Source organism: Merops nubicus, unplaced genomic scaffold (assembly GCF_000691845.1).
Source record: "Merops nubicus isolate BGI_N331 unplaced genomic scaffold, ASM69184v1 scaffold2123, whole genome shotgun sequence".
Classification (NCBI taxonomy): Eukaryota; Metazoa; Chordata; class Aves; order Coraciiformes; family Meropidae; genus Merops; species Merops nubicus.
In genome coordinates, this window is record NW_008600754.1 from 3918 (window position 1) to 26198 (window position 22281).

Genomic DNA, 22281 nt, shown 5'->3' on the forward strand with positions numbered 1-22281 from the left:
TGGTTTTTTATGATACTTACCTTCCATTATGTCAGACTGTGATTCCTTTGGGCAACTTTGTTATGAGATAAATTGAAATATAAAATAAGTAAGTAAAAATAGTTAGCTTGTAAAGAAGTTGTGATTGACAGTATTCTCAGGATCAAGCTTAACAAAATTTGAAACCAATAAGAAAAATGTATCCCAGTCCCATAAAACCTGCATTCCTGAGTGGTGGTTGTTTTTGCAGCTGTTATTTAACTGCCTAGCCTTCTTATAACCCGATCTTGTTTTGCTTTGTCTTCTGTTAGCATATCAGCATTCATTCCATCGAACCTCTGTGGATTTCTACGTTAGGCAAAAGTGAAGTAACAGTCAAAGGAGAAAACTTTACACGTGCGTCAGATATAAAACTGATACTGACTGGAATTACTGGCTGTAAACCAGATATGTGAGTTAAGCTCTGAAAAATAATACTAGTTACTTTGCATGGTGAAAATTATGCCCATTTTGCCCTAGCAGTACAGTTACGTGAACAGTTGTGGACCTCTCGTCAGCGGAGCGGGGGATGCTCTGCACCCTTTTAGTTATATTTGCACTTTGAGTTCCCAAAGGGTGAAAATTAATTTGGTGTTTGGGTACAATACAAGGGATGGATGGGTAGGTGTGCAGTTTTCTCAGCCATAGTAGGACAGTTCTGTACCTGTGGCCCTCCCTGCCTTGCATCAGGCAACAAGAAGTTTGGTCACAGGAAAGCCTCAGCTTTTGTTTGACTCTCCACTGCTTCAAAATATTCCCCATATTTTCTAGGATTCTGCTTGTGAAAGCATAAGTACCGTGTCAGGAATCTCTCATGCAACAGCTTGTACTTTTCTCTGTTGATGATTGACCCTAGATAATTAGGCTATCTTTCTCTGAATCATTCATTTTCAGGTGTTGCTGCAATGGCTGCCTGTGATTACCAAGCCCACTTTACATAGCTAGCACCTGAAGAATTCATATAGTACTGTCCGATTATTACTTCAGCCATGGATTTCCTGGGGACCACAGAAAATAAAAGAAGAGAAGGAGGGAGATAGGGGAAGTAGAGAGACAGAGAAGGAAGTGAAAGGGCGGAAGAAGGGGGGGAAAGAAAGACAAAGAAGAGAGGAAGCTGAAGATTCTTGTTCTTGACTAGCTCATGGACCACATTGAGTAGCACAGCAAAATCACAACATTGCATAACATAGCCTCAGCCTGAGGCCATAAGACCAGTGTCTGTACTGTCTTCTGTGATTATTGTGACACATAGCAACTTGGCTCAAAAGATGCCCTATTTTGTCTTTTCAAGTCCCTGCTCTGTTCTTCCACCTCCATCTGGCAGCTCAAAGAGAGATTCATTCATCTTTTCTCCTTATCCTTTGCTTTAGGTTATAGGCTTTGTGTAGTAACACTAATGAGTGGCACAGTGGCATCTGTGTTGCAGTGTCTGTTTTCTTTCTCCTCCAGCATTAAAGTTAGAAATGTGCTAAATGACACACAGATGACATTTACTCTCCCACCAACACGTAAAGAGACCAAAAGTATATGTATACAGGCTAATGGGAAAAAATGTTCACCACCAATGACTCTGCATTATGTTTCGCTGCCATCATGCTTTGGAATCACACCAAATACCTCCTGGATCAGGTAAGGTTGTCTTTATATACCTTTTTATGTATTTCTTAAAATACATAAATAAAGTAGTCCCACTGAGCTGTTAAGAGCCATCTTCCTTGGCTAGACTGCAGCTGATGTAAACTTGGATGACTGCTGTAAACCTGTTGTGGTTGACAACAGGTGGCACAAGTTTATGCCAGTGAACTGATTTAATATTTAACATACAGATAGGGTCATGACAGGTGCAAGGTAAGTTCTGTGTTCTGCAGGATTCTGTAAACTCCTGCCTGCCCACCAGTCAAAAGCATGCTCTCCATACTGAAGCTAAATCCAAAATATTGGTAGCACATACAAATTCAAAGTCTAATGAACTTTAATTTCTTGATACCAATATACCCTTTACCTCGTAAACAGTACAAAGTATCAATGAATTGGAAATGAAGTGAAAATAATCACCGCTGCAGTGATACAGTCTGGACTGGGTTCCCCTGGAGCCAAAAGAGCCCTTTTCATGCTTCTGATGTGTTCTGTGAGACTCACAGCTCCAGTGAAAGACCTCTACAGTCGTTTTAAGATATTTTCAGGGGCAGCTTTCCACCTGTCTCTCTGCCTGCGCAGTTTTAACGCGCTTTCACATTCTTAATCTGATGTCTTGGCGTCAGGCTCTGTCAAGTGTGGATTTGGGGTAATGAGTTGGTCTGGCAGCTGCAGCAGCTGAGCAGCTAGGATGCATGCCCTCATCTCCAGGTGAGAGGCAGGTCAGGCAGCTGGAAATGAATAATACCTTAAACCACTCCAAATGTGTCGAACAGAGGTTGTGAGCCCAGAGCCGTCAGACACAAGCACCATTGTGTGAGCTGAGACAGATGGTCTTGAATACAGGCGAGAATGTTTCCTGTGAGGTGCCTGGCACCATCGGTTCATCCTGAAGGAGGCAAGAATTAAGCACAGGCAGGGTTGCTCTGAGGCAGTGAAATACCATGATGTTGTGTCTTCAAGACAGAATATTAAGTCACAGTCTAGTTCTTTGGCTGAACAACTGGAGAGCAAGGTGGAGAGACCCTGCGAAGGCGCATGTATGTGTACGCTGTCCCGCCATTTGGTTTTGCAGTAACAAAAGTATCAGGAAAGAATGGAAGTATGCTGTGTACCTCAAATTATCTTGTCCTGCAGTTTGGCTTTATTATATTGGCTGTTACCAAAGCAAAACACCTGTGAGTAGCTTATTCACAGCTGAAGCTTTAATGCAGGACTTACCTGTGAGAAAACAAGTAGTATTAACCTCCCTTCACCCTCTTTTTTTTTTTTTTTTCTCAGTGGTGGTCGCAAAGTTACTACAATTGGTAGAAACTTTAATGTGGTGGACAGTGTGATTATTTCAGATGACCAGAGATCAAACCTCACAGTAAGTCTTACTTTCCTTTACAATACCAAATAGAGGTCTCTTGGGGGATTATGTTGTGTTCCTAAGGTTTCAGGAGAATCTCAATATTTTTCAAACACTTGCAGGCACATGTCAGTCACCCTACTGGAATAAATATGACCACTTGTAAGATTACAGCTGCACACATTATCAGTACAAGGTCATGGATGCACATAAGCTACTCTCCTGCACAATTCCCTGAGCTTCTTTCCTACGCTGTAGAGACTTGTTCCAAATCTGTCATTTTTGAGTCTCCCCAACCTCCATATATAGGACTGTTGGAGGAGGGGGTGGTGTACTTCTCTCTGGCTGAGTGTTGAGAACCCATATGGTGCCACTGCCTCAGCAAGCAGCAGCGGACTGGAGCTGATGTTGGGATGAAACCCTTTCTTGGGAGGCTGCAAGGATGTAGGCATCCTGTTGACTCCTGGACTTACAGCACAGAGACCACAAAACAGCAGCACCACTCCATGGACTAAGCAATGGGGTGACCGTAGCAACCCCCCTCTCTCAGAAGTTAAGTTGGGGAGAGCCAATGCCCAAAGATGCTCTTCTCTTGTCACCTGTGTTGAGAGGAAGGAAGGAGAAATCACTGTCACTGTTCCTGTCTCGCTGCAGGAAATAGCTGCCGTAGCAATGTGCAATCAGCCTTAAAGCAGCATGTGGAGTGTGTGATAAATGTGCATAAAGGTAGAGACAGGCTCAACACAGAAATTTTCCCAGGTGCTCTGCATGCAGCCCTGATCACAGAGAAGAGGTTTAGCAGGTATCTGTGTGAAGCCAGGAAGGCATTAAAATGATTTTGAGTGCCTCTGTTTGTAATTGTACCCACTGTTGAGTACTTAATGACGTTTATGGCTTTGCTGTTGCATTTCCAGGTCTCTAGGTGTCCTGGAAATGAATCTGAGTATCATTACTTAACGCCCAGCCTGAGCCATGCAACAGAGGGTAAAGTTGTTGATATGATGTTGAAAGTGGAAACTACCTTTATACCATGTGTCAAATTACACTATCACCCCGACCCAGTGTTCATTAACTACCAGCTGCACACTGAGCTGGATCCTGATCTGGAATTAAAAATATATGTAAGTTTTAAAGTGATAAACTCTAATTCCTTATTTTAAATAGCTGTTTGGGATAATTTTTTTACTGTATTTAGTAACTGTCTATTGTCTTTTTATTTTTCCCTCTAGAAAGAAAATGACAACTTGAATATTTCTAAAACAGAGGTAGAGGTTTATCTGTCCTATATGAATGGTGCACAGACCAAAAAGATATGGTTCAGTGTCCAAAATATTACCAAAAAGCCAGACCGTAGCACCATACTGTGCAAATTCAAAAGGGAAGGAACAGACAAGATTGACTTTTCCACAGTGAAAGTTTTTGTAAGTAGAATTCCCTTTTCTTGCAATTCAGCAGTGTTTGAATGCTTATACAAATGTAGTAAAATGTACCAGTAATGCTCGTTATGTTCTTTATGTTCTTATTTAATTTCATTAATGTTCTTTATAGACGGAGGAACTGGATGCATTTTCTGCTTTCCTGGTACTTGGTAGTAGTTATCTTCCTCACATGTAAGCATGCCCGAGCAGCTTAGGGACTATTAAGAGCACTGAGTTCATTTACTGTCTGGTTACTGCTGTAGTGCCCGAGGTAGGCTTTGCAGCCCAAACTGAACTCCAGGAGAGCAGTAGCTTGTCACACCTCTAGCTGTAGCACAGACATCACAGATACAGCAGCACTGGCTTTAGGAGAGCTCCTCATCTTAGGTCTGTAAGCAATCTGCTGCTTCAGTGTGGCCATGAGGAGAAGGGTTGTGTCCTGTTCACTTTTTCCTACTGAAGTAGACAGGATCTTGAACAGTGCATAGGGATCACCACTGAGACAGGAGAGAAGACATTTCTGCATTTAAAAAAAAAGGGGGTGACATTCAATGTGCACTGGGAAGGCCAAAATGCTTTGAACATATGGCACGAAGCCTGGTCCAAGTATAAGAACGTTACCATGGATTTTAAAGCTAAATGGCAGATTAAGATATTTCCTCCATGACTAAGATGAAGATACAATTTTTTTAAAAATGCAGTCATCACCGTTTATGAGGGATAAAAATGATGCCAGACTCTTACTGCAGTGTATGGTGGTATAAAACTGAAATAACTCTACTGACTTCAAGGCATATGGCTCATAGTAAAGATTAACGAAGCTATTCTCAATTTCTTGTCACTGTGAACTGATCCTCCATCTGTGGATCCTGCCGTCTGAGCCACTTAGGACATGGAAAAGCCTTTCTGAGACTGGTGTTGCGTTTAAATATTAACATTGCCTTGCAATATCACATGCTCATCCTGCAGGCTTCATGGGAGTGACTGTCATAGAGAGGTCACCACTTCGCAAAGGCAAATAAAATGCAATAGCTATAATATTTAACTTCTGGTACCCTAAAAATTTTTTTTTCCAACATGAATGAAAATGTGAAAGTAGGAAATCATTGTGTTTTTTCACTCTTATAATTAAATCATCATAGAATATGTAGGGCCACTCTGAAGAAAGGGTAAGCTGGATATAAAAGATAGGTGTGGCCCAAGAATGAACGTACATCTTGCCTTAGTTTTCAGGAAGAAAGAGTATATTGAGTGTGGGGTCAGAGACAGTATGATCAGTCTGAATGAAGGTGTCAAAGAGGAAAATGTCATACTTGTGATGGGAGCAAGATTCAGATAGATCAAGGGGCTCAAGACAGCAGGAACAAGACCATTCCTGTCACAGCACTGAGAAGGAGTTGGCACATGATTTTCTAGGCTTAGTAGAAAAGATTTTAAATAAAACTTCAGTCAGGAGACTTACAGTACGACTGGAGAGCAACAAATGTAAAACCAGTATTTAAAAGAAAAAAAAATAGGAATTGGAGACTTGCTGATTTAGTCCTAGCTCTGTGTAAAACTTTATAATGTATTTTGAATGAGGGACTTGTGAAAGACTTAGGGGTAAATGGAGAATGAGATAATTGTCAGCTTCTTTTTAATAAAAGCAGAGTATGCTAGATATTTATTTTGTAAGATGAATTATTTCCTCAACAACAAAAAAGTGGTAGATCACAAGTACCTGGAAATCATTCAGTAAACTACTTAACATGGTGATTATGAGGATGCTAGGGATTAGAAAAACTAGATGCTGTGTAAGGGGAGCTGACTTCAGGCAATGTTGATTTTCATACAGATATTGCTTAATTTCACTAGCGACTTCAGTGGAAAAATAAGGGATGTGCTAATAATATTTGCTGATGACATAAAGCTCATAGGCATTACCAGGCCAGAGGATGTCTTACAATGGCCTGCAGGGAGAATGCAATGAATTTAGGAATAGAAATTGGATTAATTCAGGTGTACATTAATTGATCTGTGATTCATAAGCAAGATAAATAGAAGATAAGGAAAGAGGTGAGGCCACTGAATAGGAAGGTTATTGTGAAGATCTAAGATACAAGCTGATTTTTAAGTGAATACTTTGTCTCGTTTTTCAATAAGCAGGGATGAGTAACAGAAATTTCTGCTTTAGGAATGCTTTGGTTGGACATGACTAGTAGAGAAGGGCAGGTGTATTAGTCATGAGACGATTCATGTGTTTAGCCACCAATGCATTCCATCCTTGGAAAAGAGAAATGGGATCCTAGGAAGGCTCAGGCCAAAGGTACCTTAGGCAGGAACTGTGAAAATACATAAACAACTGAGGAAAAAATCCACATTTGATGAAAGAAGTAGGCCTGCTTTCTCTTATGGTTTTGTAGCCCCAGAAATAGGAAGGCTTTGGGATTTCTGTGCTCGCTCGTGTCCGTGTAGGTGCGATGACTATCCTTTTGGCAGCGCCCAGCTGCCCTGGCTGCTCATGTCCTGTGACAAGCCAGTGATTGAAATCACCAGATCTCTGCCTTCCCTGCTGTAACCCAAAATAATTTCAACCCAACTCTCCTTTTCAATTATCTCAGGCTCATTTCTATTTCTGGCACTTGGTGGTATTCTTTTTCTGTGTCAAAGTGTGTTTTCATTTCTGTTCTGTTTCTAGGTTTAGCTGCCCTTTATTTATGTGTTTTCATAGTCCTCTTTGGGATACTCCTTTGCGAAATGTCTTCTACCATAATTATCAGTGGTGAATGCCTTAGTTCAGCATCTGGCAGACATCAGCACTTCATGTATTCCTAAAAAATGTCTGTCCTGCCTTTGACAAGCCCAGAGCCTGTTGGGGGATGTTGTATTTGTTCTTAAGCGGACCTTCAAGAATACCCTACATCCTACATAAAGAGGTTGAAACTTCTGAAAAGAAATAGGGAAGAGGGCTGTGGGCCAAGTATCTATCAAAAATGTTACTTCCCTCATTTTCAGTTTGAGACCTTGCTTTTCTGCTCAGCAGAGTAACACAGTGAGTGCAAAGGAATGTTTTTAGCTATCATCATGTGCCTTCCTTGCTTCAAAATGACAGACCATTCAGCAGCAGTTCTGAAGTTCATGGACCACTCAGCCAGAGGCCAGATCCTGCCCTTCATCCGAGGCCTTGTTTGCAGTGAGACCAATGGCAAAATTTGGTACTTCATCAGGACCACCAAAATTTTCTCTTGTCACTGCTGTTATTGTGCTTAAACTTGAAATACAGTAAAATTTAAATTTGTGCTTGGTTCACATATGTTTTCCTGAATTGCTGCCACTTTCCCAATAACCTGGAGAACCAGGGTTCTTCGTGTGCCTCAAACGTTTGGGTTTTTTTTCTATACATTAAATGTCATTTTCAGCACCGATATATAATGCCTGCTCTTTATTAACACAGACATTTTTTTTCTTCAGGTCAAATTAGGAAACTTTGAGCATGAAGTCAAACCAACATCATCACACATATATTTGTATGTTCTTATTTTGCTGCCTATTGTAGTGAGTGTCATTATAGGTAAGTACAATATTATATTTTCAGGTTTTGATTTGCTGAAGGGTATAATCACGATGCATAAACAGACATACAGGCACACATGTTTGGGACTATCACAAACAGTCTGATGGTTTTCCCCTGTTCCAATTAAGAACAGATAAAGTTAACTCTGGTCTACTGGTAGTTCCAGCTTGTCACACTACAGCATGATACAAGACAGTAATTTGGGCTGTCCTGCTGGGATTACTCACCATGAAGTGAAGCAAGTTGTGGGACTGACATCCTTGTTTCACAGCTTGGGCCCTTCCAGCTCTCAGAGCTGGGTTCCCTTCACATCCCTGGGGTAGATACTCCCTGACAATCTGCTTATCCTCACGTAGTGTTTGTGGTGTTTCTGCCCGGTCTCATTTGGATCATTCATGAATCTGTAGGTCATTGCTAAATTAAGGAGACAAATAGTTATCCCCTCCTCTGTTTGTCACCCCTTTTTTCTAAATATTTTGCACTGGTGATATATTTGATAAATTCCTCTTCATTGTAATAAGGTTGGGGATTTGTTCTGGGATTTTGGGTTTCTTTTTAAAAAGTGCATCACCTTTACAGGAGCCATATCTCATGCCTTTACTCTCCAGATAAGCTTTAGAGAAGTTAACAATTTGGAAATAGATTTCCTGTTCAAAAGAACTGGTTTTCCTGTTAAATCAAAGCCACTTTAAGTAGGTTGGTAATAGTTGAAGTGGTTGTTAGATTCTGTCTCTCATTGTCCACGTTGTACATAGGGTATGCTGTACTTTCAAACAAAGTTGGATTGCCAATTCTTCTAAGAGCTTATTATGAGGAAATTTTTTTTGTTAAACGTGGTTTTAGATTCACACAAGTGGGACTTGTGAGTACTAGAACACTGACAACAGTAGAAGCAGTAAACCTCCTGGAGAGTGCAAGTGTGTATTTCTGTTTCTTAAAATAATATTAAAATATGTCTTGTATAGGGGTTCTCTGTTTTGCAGTTTCTGTACTCAGAATCTTCTTCTTCCTTTTTAGTGGCATTCATAGTTACTAGATACAAATCCAAAGAGTTAACTCGAAAACAGAGTCAGCAACTTGAACTACTGGAGTATGAAATTCGGAAAGAAATACGTGAGGGTAGGTCTACAGAGCTTTATAGAGCTTGACTATAGTGTAATTTCTGAACTTAAATTGCCAAGAAGCTCACATTATATAAGAATTTTATTTTTATAGCTGTTAGAATATTTTTGTGTTGTATCAGATTTCCCCTTTAACATTGGTGTGCACTGCAGTAGCAGATAGCATTGAGCTAATGGGATTGCATGTAATATTTCCTTCAACAAAAGTGAAAAAAATGGACTTGTGCTTTCCGGCTTATAAGAGTTTCAGCTAGAAAAACAACCCCTGCTGCCTGAAAACTGTTTTTTTAAGAAACATCTGGTGGGGCCAAGTTATGATTGTGAACATGATTTTGTGTCAACAAAACTAACTCTGTGTGTGTGTGGGGTGCTTTCTCAGGATTTGCTGAACTGCAGATGGATGAATTAGACGTGGTGGATAGTTTTGGAACTGTTCCATTCCTCGACTACAAACACTTTGCTCTTAGGACTTTCTTTCCAGAGGTAAATATTTACAATTCTTTCAGTTGTCAGCCCTGTCTAATAATGAAAATCTGAGAAGGTCAGGATCAAATAGCTGAAGTAAATACTACACAGTAATTGCACATTATTTTCACAAGAAACTTTTCTTAAATCAGGATTTACCAAAGAACACTTATGGCTGTACTTCTCTATAGTTAACCAAGCCCAAATGCTGTAGATAAAGCACTGCTGTTGAATTTTCAAGGGTTGTGTATGCATCCATTTCTTTTTTGCCCAACCTCACTAAGCTGCTCATCCTAACTAAGTTGTAATTTATCCATTGCTTTTTGTGTTCTCATGCTTTCACCTTCTATGCTATAGCTAATTAAAGTAACAGTCAGGCTAGCTAACAAGCTAGCTAACATCATGACACTTCCTAATTAGACTTGTGGGATGAGGAAGTGGCTCTAAGGTCGTGCTCTCCACTCCAAGTTGCTGGCAGAAATGGTAAAACCTTGATTCAAAGGAGTGAACGTCGAATGCTTACAAATTACATAAGAATACTTAAGTGCTGTTGAATTTACAGGTGGATATTTTCATTGCTCTTTGGAGGAGTTTGCACCACTGCATCAGAGGACAGGAGGCCTTTTCTTGGATGTTTCACTTCACTGAATGTTTTTGCATATGTGGCACGTTATGTTGTTGATAAGCGTGTTTGCCACTGCTTTCAAACTTATATCATGGTGTTAACCAGTGCTTACTGGCATTTACAGATTGGCAGAAGCTCTTACTATAACTAGTGATGTTTCACTGTGTAATTCACACCAATGAGTAGAAACGCTTGGTTAGTGCTGTGGTGTTAGGTTATAGCTGGTATGTATGCAAATTATTTTCTAGGCTAAATGTGTTCCTTGTCACTGCTGCAGCCCAGTCCTGAATTCAAATCTGCACGCTGTTTTACTTTATCACTGTCTATGATCCCACTAAAAGGTCATTGTGATAAAGTTAAACACGTGATAGTGCAGAATTGGTGCTTTGTTCTTTTTTTGTACAGCACCAAATACCAGATACAAAGTAACAATTACATATGCATGGTCTTTCTACACTTTGATTCTGGTTCGCATACCAAAGGAAACTGGGAATATCTCTTCTGGTACTGCTGTGATGTCCCCCATGTTAATGTGTATGAGGTCACTAGGAGATCTGAAGAAAATGGAACAAGGAAACCTTACTTTTTGCATCTCTTCCCTTTCAGTTTGTTTTGTTGACAGGCATATCAGCATTAAAGTAGTGTTTTTAGGAATGTATCTTTTCCTAGTGATAGTCCCCTGTCAAAACAGTAACAATTTGTAGAAGCTGTCTGGGTGGAGATGCTTTGCTTTATGCAAACAAAAAGGAAAGAAAAAAAGGCACAAAATCTGCCATTCTGTAGCATTATGTGAGGTCAGAACAGGGAGGGCTCATCTTTTGCCTTGGTGAGTCTTGTGCCACTGCATATCCTGGAAATTATTCCACTTAGATTTTGTCTCAGTTTGAAATACTGATCTCACAAAGGTAAACTTTTGCCCTTTACTCTGCTTTGGTGAGACCCCACCTGGAGTACTGCAGTGGAGTAGAGCTCTGGGGTCTCCAGCACAAGACAGACATGGACCTGTTAGAGAGGGTCCGTAGGAGGGCCATGAAAATGATCAGAGGAATGGAAACTCCTCTACTCTGAAAGCACACTGAAAGAGTTGGGGTTGTTCAGCCTAAGGAAGATGAGACTCTAGGGAGACCTTATTTCAGCCTTTCATTATGAAGGAGGCTTATAAGAAAGATGGAGAGAGACTTTTTACCAGAGTCTGTAGTGATAGGACAAGGAGCAATGGCTTTAAACTGAAAAAGGGTAGATTTAGATTAGACATAAGGAAGAAATTCTTTACAGTGAGGGTGGTGAGACACTGGAATAGGTTGCCCAGACAAGTTGTGGATGCCCCATCCCTGGATGTGTTCAGCGTCAGGTTGGACAGGACTCTGAGCAACCTGATCTACTGGGAGGTGTCCCTGTCTGTGGCAGGGGTGTTGGACTAGGTAATCTTTGAAGGTGCCTTCCAACCCAAACCATTCTATGATTCTATAAGGAAGCTAGGGGCTGCCAGCATCACAGATAAAGTAGGTGACAGTAAATATCACTCATGTTGAATTCATTGCTCAAGGGTGCTGCTTTGGAAACATGCTGTATTGGGGCCTTACAGGCTGTAAGAGTTAGTCAAGAGGCGTTGACCAAGTATTTGAGAACTGGGGGCTTCCCGTTGTTGTGAGAGCTTTTGCTAGGACTGGATGTGTGGGGGCACCTGTGCCTCTATGGAGACTGAATGCGTGGACCTCCTGCAGAGTTCATTAGTGAACATTCATGGAGTGCCTTGCAGTGAATGGAGGCAGATGAACTCAAGTGCCACTCTGTTACAGAAACACAGTATACCAGGCTGTCATTGCCACCCAGGCAGGATGCAACACCCCTTGTGCACGAGCACGTTTGCAGAGGAGGGTAATGAAGAGCTTTTCCTGCAGACAGTTAGTCACCTGCTGTGCTGGTGCAGCTCAGCAGCGTAGAGTAACACCCACAGTAATGCTCAAGTCAACACCAGGTCACCTTTGAGAGTTCACTTTGTAGTGGACCTTGGCAGCACCTCTGCAGAAGTTGTGTGGAGGTTTTCTCTTGTAGCTGCGTTAGAAGCCAGCATTTCCACTGGTGTACTTCGAGTTGTATGTCATCAGGAACGTGCTCAGGCTGTTTAACGTACGTGTGCTAGAAACGTCTGCTATACGTAAGAATGATTAATATCACCTGTCTTATATTTTAGTCAGGATACTTTACATCCATCTTCAGTGAAGACATGCTCCAGGTAAGTTGATGTAGTGTGATATGCCTTCATGAATAAATATTTTTTCAAGAGTGACTGTGTCCCTTATCTCAGTGTTGTCCTAGAACAGATTACTTTTTCAGTAAGTTCCCTTTCCCCTGTGAGGAGGGTTGCATGGATTTGTGTATAAAAAGGAATTTATCTGTAAGAAGCTCTTACCCAGTGTATATTATGACTTATTTAAAGAAAATAAACATAATCTAGCCATGAGAAGTGACAGGCAGACTTAACTATTGGCACTACTTGGTGTGAATGGCAGGAAGTGTCTGGTCTGCGTGTGTGTCCTCTGTGTTGTACACAAGCGCAAATGCATCTTCGGTAAAATCCTGAGACTCATGAAATAAATGCAAAATTCCCACTGATTTAAATGAGGCCAGGATCTTATCCCATATGTTGCTTACCATTTGTCTGAGTGTGAAGAATCCATCATAGCCAAACTACAGTTTGCTTATTTTTGTTTAACTGTTCCAGAGTGGAGACCAAACGAGCAAGGATGAAAGCTTCAACATGTTGCATGCTTTAATTTGTAACAAGAAGTTTCTTGTTACTCTCATTCACACCCTTGAAAAGCAGAAAAATTTCACTGTGAAAGACAGGTATAGTATGATTATGCTTACAATATTCAAGACAAAGAATTAGCAGGAAAAAAAACAACATGGATTGCAGCACACAAATGTGATTTCTGCTGCTTGCAAAACGAGCTTGCATTACTCCAGAGCATTTTTCCATCTTGCCCATCTGCACACACCGAGGAAGAAAAAAACATTGCCATTAAAGAGAAATCAGAATGTTTGTACATGTAAGCAAAGAGGCAAAGGTGCAGGAAAACTCACTTCAAAACTGTAAACAATTCCTGCAGTTAGATCAACAGTTCTACAGTTTAGAAATGTTCTGTCACTGAAGCAGGTGGTGTTCTGCGGCATTAAATTTAGAGACACAAATTTTGTGTTTAAAAAATAATAACATGAGCAGATGGACTTGAATTTTTTTATATTTTTGTAGAGATCTGTGCACAGTTTTTGTGCCTAAGGAGGGAAAACTTAGGATATGAGCTCCACTAAAGTGTGTTTCAGTTATGACTGGGAAGAGAAATTCCAAATTACTATAGCTATTTTTTTTCCTTTTCTATTTTAAACAGGTGCTTGTTTGCTTCCTTCTTGACCATTGCACTGCAAAGCAAGCTAGTTTATCTAACTGATATTTTGGAAGTGTTGACAAAGGACTTGATGGAGCAATCAAGCAACGTACAGCCTAAGCTCCTGCTCAGGCGAACTGAATCTGTGGTAGAAAAATTGCTGACAAACTGGATGTCTGTCTGCCTTTCTGGATTTCTCCGGGTACGTGTACATCTTTCTACTACGTAAGATATTCAAAGAATTTTTTAAACTGATTTCTTCCATAGGAATTGTTAGAAGGATCAGTTGAAAGCATTCAGTCTCATATTTAACAGTAAGAACGTCCGCTTTTCTAGTTTTGGTGACTTAGCTAGCTATCATCAAGGAGATGTAGGAAAAGAGCCCATCTGTAAGTGATGATCATGTCATTTATTTGGCTGAGATTTGGGTAATTTTTCAATTCTAGCATATCTTTCTCTCATCTCAGGCATTATTTCATCTCCATGAGATGTATTGTGATCACAGCAAAAGACTGACACCCTTGTTAAAATGGAGCTGTACCTTTATGTGCAAGCTGCTTGGAAAGCTACACCATCATGGAGATTTAAGGAATACTGTCTTTTGGAAAACTAAACTTTTTTTTCCAGAATTTTTAACCTGCAAACAGCACTGCAGATTTCAAGAACTAAATGACTTCAAGTGGAAACAAAATAAGCGTTTTCATTCATTTTACTGTTTGTTTATTTTGGGCCACTTGGTAGCACTTCGTTCTTAGTTTCGGTGCTTGGTTATACTTCCTGTCTCACTAGTGTGATGCTACGACACTGTTGGTATCACTAATATCAGTCCTTGCATTAATACAACAGCAGAATTGTTTGAGGCTCAGCACTGGTTTCCTGAAACCCAAGCAGAGAGCCAAGGAACTGTCATAGGAACTGTTCTCAATATACCAGTCATCTTTACAAAGCTGTAGTAGTGAGATGCCTTAGCCAGGCTGCAGGAATGGTATCACATGGAAACAAAGATTTATCTATCCTTCCTCAGGTGCTTTCCTGAAACCTGGGGTTCAGGCAGGAGAGGGAAGCTGCAGTTTCATTCCCTGTTTCGCTGATACACCAGTGTATGTCCCACCACCTTGCTCCCACGGCTTGTTTTCAGGGACAACAAGGGGAGATGCCAATTCAAAAGGACACTAGTTGTTAGCTTGTTTTCTCACACGACTGAAAAAGGAAGAAATAGCTGAAATATGTCTGTGAACACATGCATGTCTCACCCCCCACCTGCTCTTTGGTGGAACAAGGAAGCGTCTGCCAGGTGGAGTAGGAGCAGTTTGTCTGCAGTGTGCTTGTGCACAGCAAGGGGCTGTGAACTATCTTGGCACACACTCCAGCTGTCCCTTGCTATTTGCATGAGACTTCACACCAAAAAACAAAGGATGGAGGTTAAACAAATAACTAGATGAATCTGCTCAGAGGGATTTTCTTTTCTAATTCCAAGGTAACAAGTCAGTTAAAAGGAAATAATTTGTTACGCTTGATTGTTTTCTAGTTATTCATGCCCATTTAATGAGTACAAAAATAAGCATGTTCCTTGTGTTTGTTTCATGTCCTAGGAGACAATTGGTGAACCTTTCTATTTGCTAGTGACAACCCTCAATCGCAGGATAAACAAAGGACCTGTTGACGCGATAACTTGCAAGGCCCTGTACACACTTAATGAAGACTGGCTGCTGTGGCAAGTGTCTGAATTCAAAACAGTGGTAAGTTTGTCAGCTTGTGTTCCCTCCAAACACAGACAACTACAATGTTTTCTCTTTTTCTAGGAAGCTAAATTAAGGCTCTTGGACACTAAGGTGATGGTTAAATACCCGGATAATCAAATTGTTACTGCTGACAAAGTTTTGAAACGCAATACGGTTTTAACTAGCTGGTGTCTTACCAATATACTTTTCACACACAGCCCTCACTCCTTGCTTCACAACACGCCTTAATTGCCAAAGGTTAGGTTTAATGAAGTCTCAGGGTATTAAAATTCCTTCTTATTTTAAAGTATATGATGAAATATAAACATATGCTTAGAGTTTAAACTAAATTACACTTTTCCAGTGAATGAAAGAATGGAATGCAGAGATTTTATTTATTGTGTTTACTTGTGGCTAATCACCAGGCAGCAATAATTTGCTGTGGGTTTCCATGTTATTACCTCCAAATTAGCTCCACATTAGCAAGGTTACAGTATGGTGGATTTTAATCAGTTGCTTGGTTAAAAACAAGGTATTTTGGAAGCCTAGCTAAGTTTCTAAACTTTAACCAGAATTTTCTTGCCTTTCTCAAAGCAACTACAAAGTGCTTCCCATTTTACAGTTACATCCAGAATTCTTTGAAAGCCGGAATTCTCTTCCTGATAGTCATTCTGACATGGAGGGGAGAAGGGATAGCAAGGTTTATTGCACTTTGGAGCATGTAAAAATTGTGGCTTTTTGAGTAGGAGGTCTGAAAGGTTTTCAGTATAACCAGAGCAGTCTTTATCCAGAATTTCCAAGCGGTTTTGAGTCTGAAAACGTAAAAATCTGCATTTCCAGTCATTTCCATAGCTTCCTTGCATCTTAACTCCTGTCTTCCTATTGGAGTTACAAGACATACTTGGGAGTATGAGAAGTGCAACTGAGTAGTGAGCTTCAGAGATTGGGAGTAGAAACTGCCAGGGCAGCAGCTGCCATTGCAGGGAGGTGGTGGCTTTGCAGGAGAATTCAGTCCTTTTCAGAGTCCATATCCTGAGCCTCAGGTAGGGCTGGAGTTTCCAGGTCTGCCTGTTTGGTTTTTGCAGCAAGAACCTGGGCATCTTAAGATGCCACATGCTGGAATAGACTATATGACCCTGGAAATTTTGTTTGGCCAGCAGTCTGTTGCTCACTGCATGACGCAGGAAGCTCCCTGAAATGAAAACCTTTGTGTGAGACGTTTCTGAATTATCATTTTCTGCTGAAAGCTCCTGGACTGACAGATTTAAAGTCAAATCTTCTTACAGATATTTGCAAATCTATTGTTGGAAGCTTCATTTGCAATTACACTGAGCTAAGTTACCACAGCGTGTATTTGGAAAGGAAGTCGGTGACTAAAAATTACATGCGTAATACTGTATCTTTAGTTTCCTTGTTTGTGCTGTGCTTTCTGGCATGCCTTGGGATCCACGGTAAGTTTAAACATACTGCTACATATAGCCATAGGATACAAAGCCCAGTAGTTACAAAAAGCAACAATTTTCAAGTAAGCTCATTACGCCTGTTACTAGTAGACTGTGCAGGACCATCTGGTCCTGTGGAATTGATTGACTTTTCTTATTTATAACACAAATTCAAATTGAGAGCATCTTGCGGGGGATAGCTGAATCTGAAACTGCTGAACACTGCCTTAAATACTTCTTCTAGTGCTACTTCTATGCATGCAGTCACTGATAAGGTCTTGTGGGCATCCTGCAGTGAAGAGGAGAGAGGAGAAGTGGTCTGAAGGACTTGGTATCAGTGGGGAGGAGGGCTGTCTGCAGATGGATGAGGAAGTGAGAGAGCAGCTAGCCTTTCTCAAATGTTGCTTGCTGCCTTTGTGCTTGGTATTTCTGCTTTTAAATAGGAGGCAATGATGTTGCCTGTTACAGGGTTAGTAAGTCAGCTTTCCCCTCTAAGGTCCAGCAGTTCATTTGACTTGGTTGAGAAGTCGCTGAATGTTCCCTTTAAAGCCATCAGAAGAGGAGAGAGGATCCTACAGTAAAATTACAGAGATGGAGCCCAAGGACTCTAGTTCTGGCTGGATGGGGAAACACTTTTGTTTGGTGTTTTGTCTAAGATGTACACTGGCAACTAAAATTATGCTGTGAAAGAGATTTAGGTGGAATAATGAGGCTTTCTGGGCTGGGGAAGCAGGCCAGCTGTGCATGTTTTCTCTTCAAGAATAGCATTTAACAGGATGCTGAAGGAGTGACCTTTCCTTCTCTCACTAACACCATTTCACATGCACTGCAATGACATGTGGGACCTTTGAGACAGGCAACTAAGGATTTTATCCTTTCTTTGGAAAAAAAATTTCTGCCTGAAGGACTGCAGGGTTTTTTTTCTAAGTGGAATAAGTGAGCTGAGCATTCAGATGTATTTGCAGATTTGCTCCCTGCAGTTACATTCTGAGTCTTGCAGTATTTTGGTGGTATTTTATTTTGCCCCTTTCCACAGCTCCACAACAGCAGTACATTAAAGCCTACGTGTCCAGAGCCTAGTATAGAAAAAAAAAAAAAAAGCCAAAAAGAGGGTGATCGAAAGATACTGAAGCACATCTGCAGGCACTCAGTGTCCAAATTCTTAAGCTGTATAGGCACTTGAAGACTCAGGGATGACTCTGGCAGGGAGTTCAACTCTCACATCAGTGGCAGGGCACAAACAAGGGTGTAGGCACTCTGCATGCAAATCTTTCCTTTTCAGGATTGGGATTTCAGTTCCAAATCAATAAAAGCAGGATACAGACAGGCTCCTAAGAACCAGGGAGAACTCAACGGGTCTTCTGCTAAACACAGGAGAAGGAAGAAGCACTGGCCATAGAGAAAGAAGGAAGGATGGGAGATATTTTCTGAAACTCAGACCATTTTTAACAGGAAAAAAAGAGAACTAAGAAACATGTTGGTTTTGAGTTGTATTAGAACTGCCCCTTGGCTGGGCCTCATGCCCTTTTTAAAAATGCCACAGACCTTGGGACCAGCCAACCCCCTACTGTTACTCCTGTCTGCTGGAGACAATCAGATACTGAACAGAGCTATGCTGCTGAAGTAAATACCCAAGCAGAGGTATTGAAGGAAAGATGCTTCTAAAAGCACTGATCCAGTATGAGCTGAGGAGCTGTGTGGTTTCACACTGTGCTTATATTTTAGTATTAAGTAATAAAACTGCCTTGAAAGAGATTTGGATGTGTCACAGAGCCTTTTTGCAGGCTGAGGAAGCAAGCCTGCTTTCTCACAGACAAGTAGCTGCACCCCTCCGTAGATAACTTGCTCAATGACTGATGAAGAAGCACAATGCACAGCTGAGTGTCAGCATGTCACTGAAGTGTTTCATTTTAAATAGAAAAGCTACACAATGCTAGCCTGACATGGGAAAAGTACTCAATGGAATCTCTTCTGTGGAAAACCAAGGGAGACTTCTTCATGTGGTAGACTTTCTAGGATTCTTTTAAATAGTCACTGCTTATTTAAAAAAAGGGATTTTGGCTATTGAATTCTTTGTGGAAATGAGTTAGCATTTTCAGATGGGAAGAAATGCTCTAATTCACCTGTTCAGCCTTCGATTGAAAGTGAAGCAAACTATGTATTGGAAACCTGTTTAAAGTGTCCAACTGCTTTATGAGTTAAAAGCAGGGTGTTAAAAGAAGTGGGAGGGCTGTAAGGGAGTAAAGCAGAAAGAGGGAACCCAATTATCCTAACAGGACACCATGATTGTGGTATCATTGGGCATACTTTGTGAGAGATAAGGAAGCTGTTAAAAACATGTGACATATGGGGATTTTCGTCAGCAGAAAAGGACACAGCAGCTCTCACTATGAAGTGAGCAGTGCAGATGTTTGCTATGGGAGAGTCTTCTGACTTAGATGCAGATTGAGGACCATCCTGTAGCACCAGGGGTACAACCTTGCTTTGCATAGTGCCCCTCTAGCCTAAATTTAACTCCTGGAACATTCTCTGTGCCACTTTGTTAGCTGTTCTGTAGCCTGCTTTTGGGTAACTGTTCTGGCTGCTACAGAAGGATCATACAATCAATCTGATTTTTTTTCCTGTTTCCTGTATTTCACAGTCTGAGAGACAGGGGAGTAGGTTTAAGGCAGTTTTGTTACGCTGTATGTCATGGTGCTGTCTGCTTTACGTAAACCCTCTAACTTCTACCAATCAAAATTCTGTCTTGTCTTTTCAGTCTGGATGATAAATCGAAATGCTTTGTTCAGATGCATAACTAAACAGAGAATAGGGTAATGAGTAAGAGGCCTTGAATATTCCAGATGATTTGTCTTTACTTCTAAGAATATGTGGTATTATCAAATTTCCTTATTAAACCACCTTTCATTTATTATCTGCTATGGTTATTAATAACTTTACTGAATAATTCATTGTTTGAAATTAATTTTCAAGAAAACTACAAATCTGAAAAGCCACCTGTAAACATTGTCATCAAATGTCATTATTTCTGTCACTGCGTGAGTGTAAAAACATTTTTAAAATCTGTTCCTATCTTTTAGCTAAGTTCTAAGCTAGTCCCTGCACAAGTCGTTGCAGGTGCTTGTCTTGTTCTTCTTAAGCAGACTTTAACAATACTTGCAACCCATGTTAAGCCTTTGCTGAAGAGCATTGTGACTCTGAGTTGGTAATTGCTAATTTCTAGTGCATGAAGTCTCTAGAAATTACTAGGTTGAACCACGTGTCCTGTAATTTCCTCCTGAATCTTTGCCAAAGTTTACTTGTATTTTTGTTTCCTTTGCCAAGTGAGAGAGCTCTAGAAGAGGGCCTGATGATGTTTGCTCGTGACTTCCATGTGCCCTTCTGTGATTTCTCTTACATCTTTTCTAACCTTCAGAGCTGATCATAAAAGGGCTTTCATAATTTTATCGTCAGTTCTGATTCTTTTTCCAATTCTACACTTTGTGTCTAAATGCAGTGATCGTGGCTGTCAGTTTCTGATTAATGGTTTCTAAAGCCAGTGATTGTGCTGTCAGACAGGTTGAATCTGATTTATGAAAACTTCAGCTGCAGGGGGAAGACTTAATAATAATTGGCTTTCCTAGCTCCCCATCAATTGCTACATCACTTAAGATTAACTTCTACAGGAAATCGTATCAACCAAACTGTCTGGCTCTCTCGGTTTAGCGACTTCTACACATTTAAGTATTTCTTCTCATCTGACCACTTCCTTGAGTCATAAAGTTTTATTAAAGTTGTTATTATCTTCACATCATGGATACTTTCGATTAAAGAGTTCATAAATGACTTGTATTCCACCTACATAAAGGACGACAGCTCTCTTCTTACAGTCCTGTCGGCCTACAGTGAGTTGAGCAGGGATGGGAGGATGCTCGCATGCTAATAATTGAAGAGGCTGCACATTTATGTGCAATCTGTGTGAGAACATGTACTGAAAAGGAAAGAAGCAGAGAAAAAAAACAGTTTCTCTTGACAGTCTGAAAGGAAGGGAAAATGAAGGAGAAGCAGGAACATGAATATTGCAGTGCAGGAATAGTGTTAGGAGGAAAGAATCGGCTGAAGGAAGTAATCCTTCCAAGGATGTCGAGACAAATCAACATCAGTTGAAGTGTCAGTAGCTAACTCCAGAAAGATCAGTTTGGAGACTAGAAGAGACAGAGATTTCCATTAAAGTGAGTTTTCCAAAGGCAAAATACAGTTAGCCTCTGTCCACATTTTTATCCTACAAGACCATAACCTCAGGGCAGTCAAAGTCAAGGACAGGACTACTGTCTGTTCTGTTGATCTTTGTGCCTAACCAAGCATGACTTCCTTGTTCCTGTGCCAATATATTTTTTTTACTAATTTTCTGCATGAAATCCCAGCCGGAGGCATGGCATCCCATCTGCTTCCCATTCTGCAGGCACCAGTCCCTTATATCCTCTTCTGTTCCTTCTGTCCTTTCCATGGACTCATTTTTCCTCACAATTAAACATCTTGGTATCCTGATTAAGTTACTCTCAGTTACTTCAGTTATATCCTAGTCTGTTTAAATCCTGATCTTCATAGTTTTGCAGTGCTGTTTTTAATACTCCTTTTGCTTCTGTAGAAAGAGTAAAGTTAATTTATGTCTCGTTGGACTACTTCTTTTCACTGCCAGTGTGCCGTAATTTCCACTCTTGCTGAAAGAGTGCAGAAATAGTATTCTACAGCTATTAATAACTGTTTTGCTAATAAGGGAGAACAGTTGTCCCTGCAGCAACCTGGACAGAAGTTCTTTCCTTCACATGACAGCAAGGAAAAATGAATATTTTCATTACTTCCTCTTTTAATGATCACCCCTTCACTGAGTCACACCTGCAGTCCTTTCAGTCAAAAGATATGTATTATGCCAGAATGGTTCAAGTACGTAGATTTTCTCATGTCACTTGCAGTCAAGTGCTGGCACCTAAACTGGTTGTTTTAATTCTGTCCCAAGACTTCTACAGCAGAACTTTTCTATCTGTGTAGCTGAACAGTGGAAATGACTGCTGTTACTGCTCAGCACTAGCAAATCTGTGCTCATCCCTTTTTCTCTGCATTTTGTCAGTTGATCTGCCTGACCTGAGCATAAATATGACCTGACTAAAAGCATTCTCTGGAGATGGTCACCCCGTCTCATTGGCACCCCCTTCTAGCCCATACTCACCTTGTGTACAGCCTAGCAGATGAGTTATGTCCCAGCTCAAAGTAGCTGTGAGCTAAATGGTAGGGGTGTTGTAACTGGACAGGTTTTGTGGGTCTTTGACCTGGAGTAATAAGTAATAGAATAAATCACACTTTTTTTTTTTTTTGCAGATCTGGACCACTTTGGGTTCAGTGTGCTGCAACATGCCTTCCCTTTCCACTGCTTCTGCAGTAGCCCTGTCTCTCCTGCCTCTAGAGACACAACTGTACGTAGACAGACACTGACATCTCCAGGGGTGGTGTATTTTTTTGTATGATATAAGGCACTCAGCATAATCTGCTGGTGTAAATATGCACTT

At 40.7% G+C, this 22281-nt stretch overlaps 1 protein-coding gene across 1 annotated transcript in view; it reads left to right on the top strand.

Annotated features, from left to right (window-relative positions):
- Positions 1-290: 290 nt before the first annotated feature.
- PLXNC1 (plexin C1) overlaps positions 291-22281 on the top strand; it is a gene marked incomplete at its 5' end in the record, with an annotated part of 36085 nt that continues 14094 nt past the window's right edge. Inside the window, 12 exons of the mRNA XM_008937759.1 lie at positions 291-430; positions 1468-1647; positions 2935-3022; positions 3919-4125; positions 4234-4425; positions 7873-7972; positions 8993-9094; positions 9476-9579; positions 12381-12426; positions 12919-13036; positions 13579-13777; positions 15168-15318. Of these exons, the coding sequence (XP_008936007.1) occupies positions 291-430; positions 1468-1647; positions 2935-3022; positions 3919-4125; positions 4234-4425; positions 7873-7972; positions 8993-9094; positions 9476-9579; positions 12381-12426; positions 12919-13036; positions 13579-13777; positions 15168-15318 (1627 nt within the window). The remainder of the gene's footprint in view (positions 431-1467; positions 1648-2934; positions 3023-3918; positions 4126-4233; positions 4426-7872; positions 7973-8992; positions 9095-9475; positions 9580-12380; positions 12427-12918; positions 13037-13578; positions 13778-15167; positions 15319-22281) is intronic.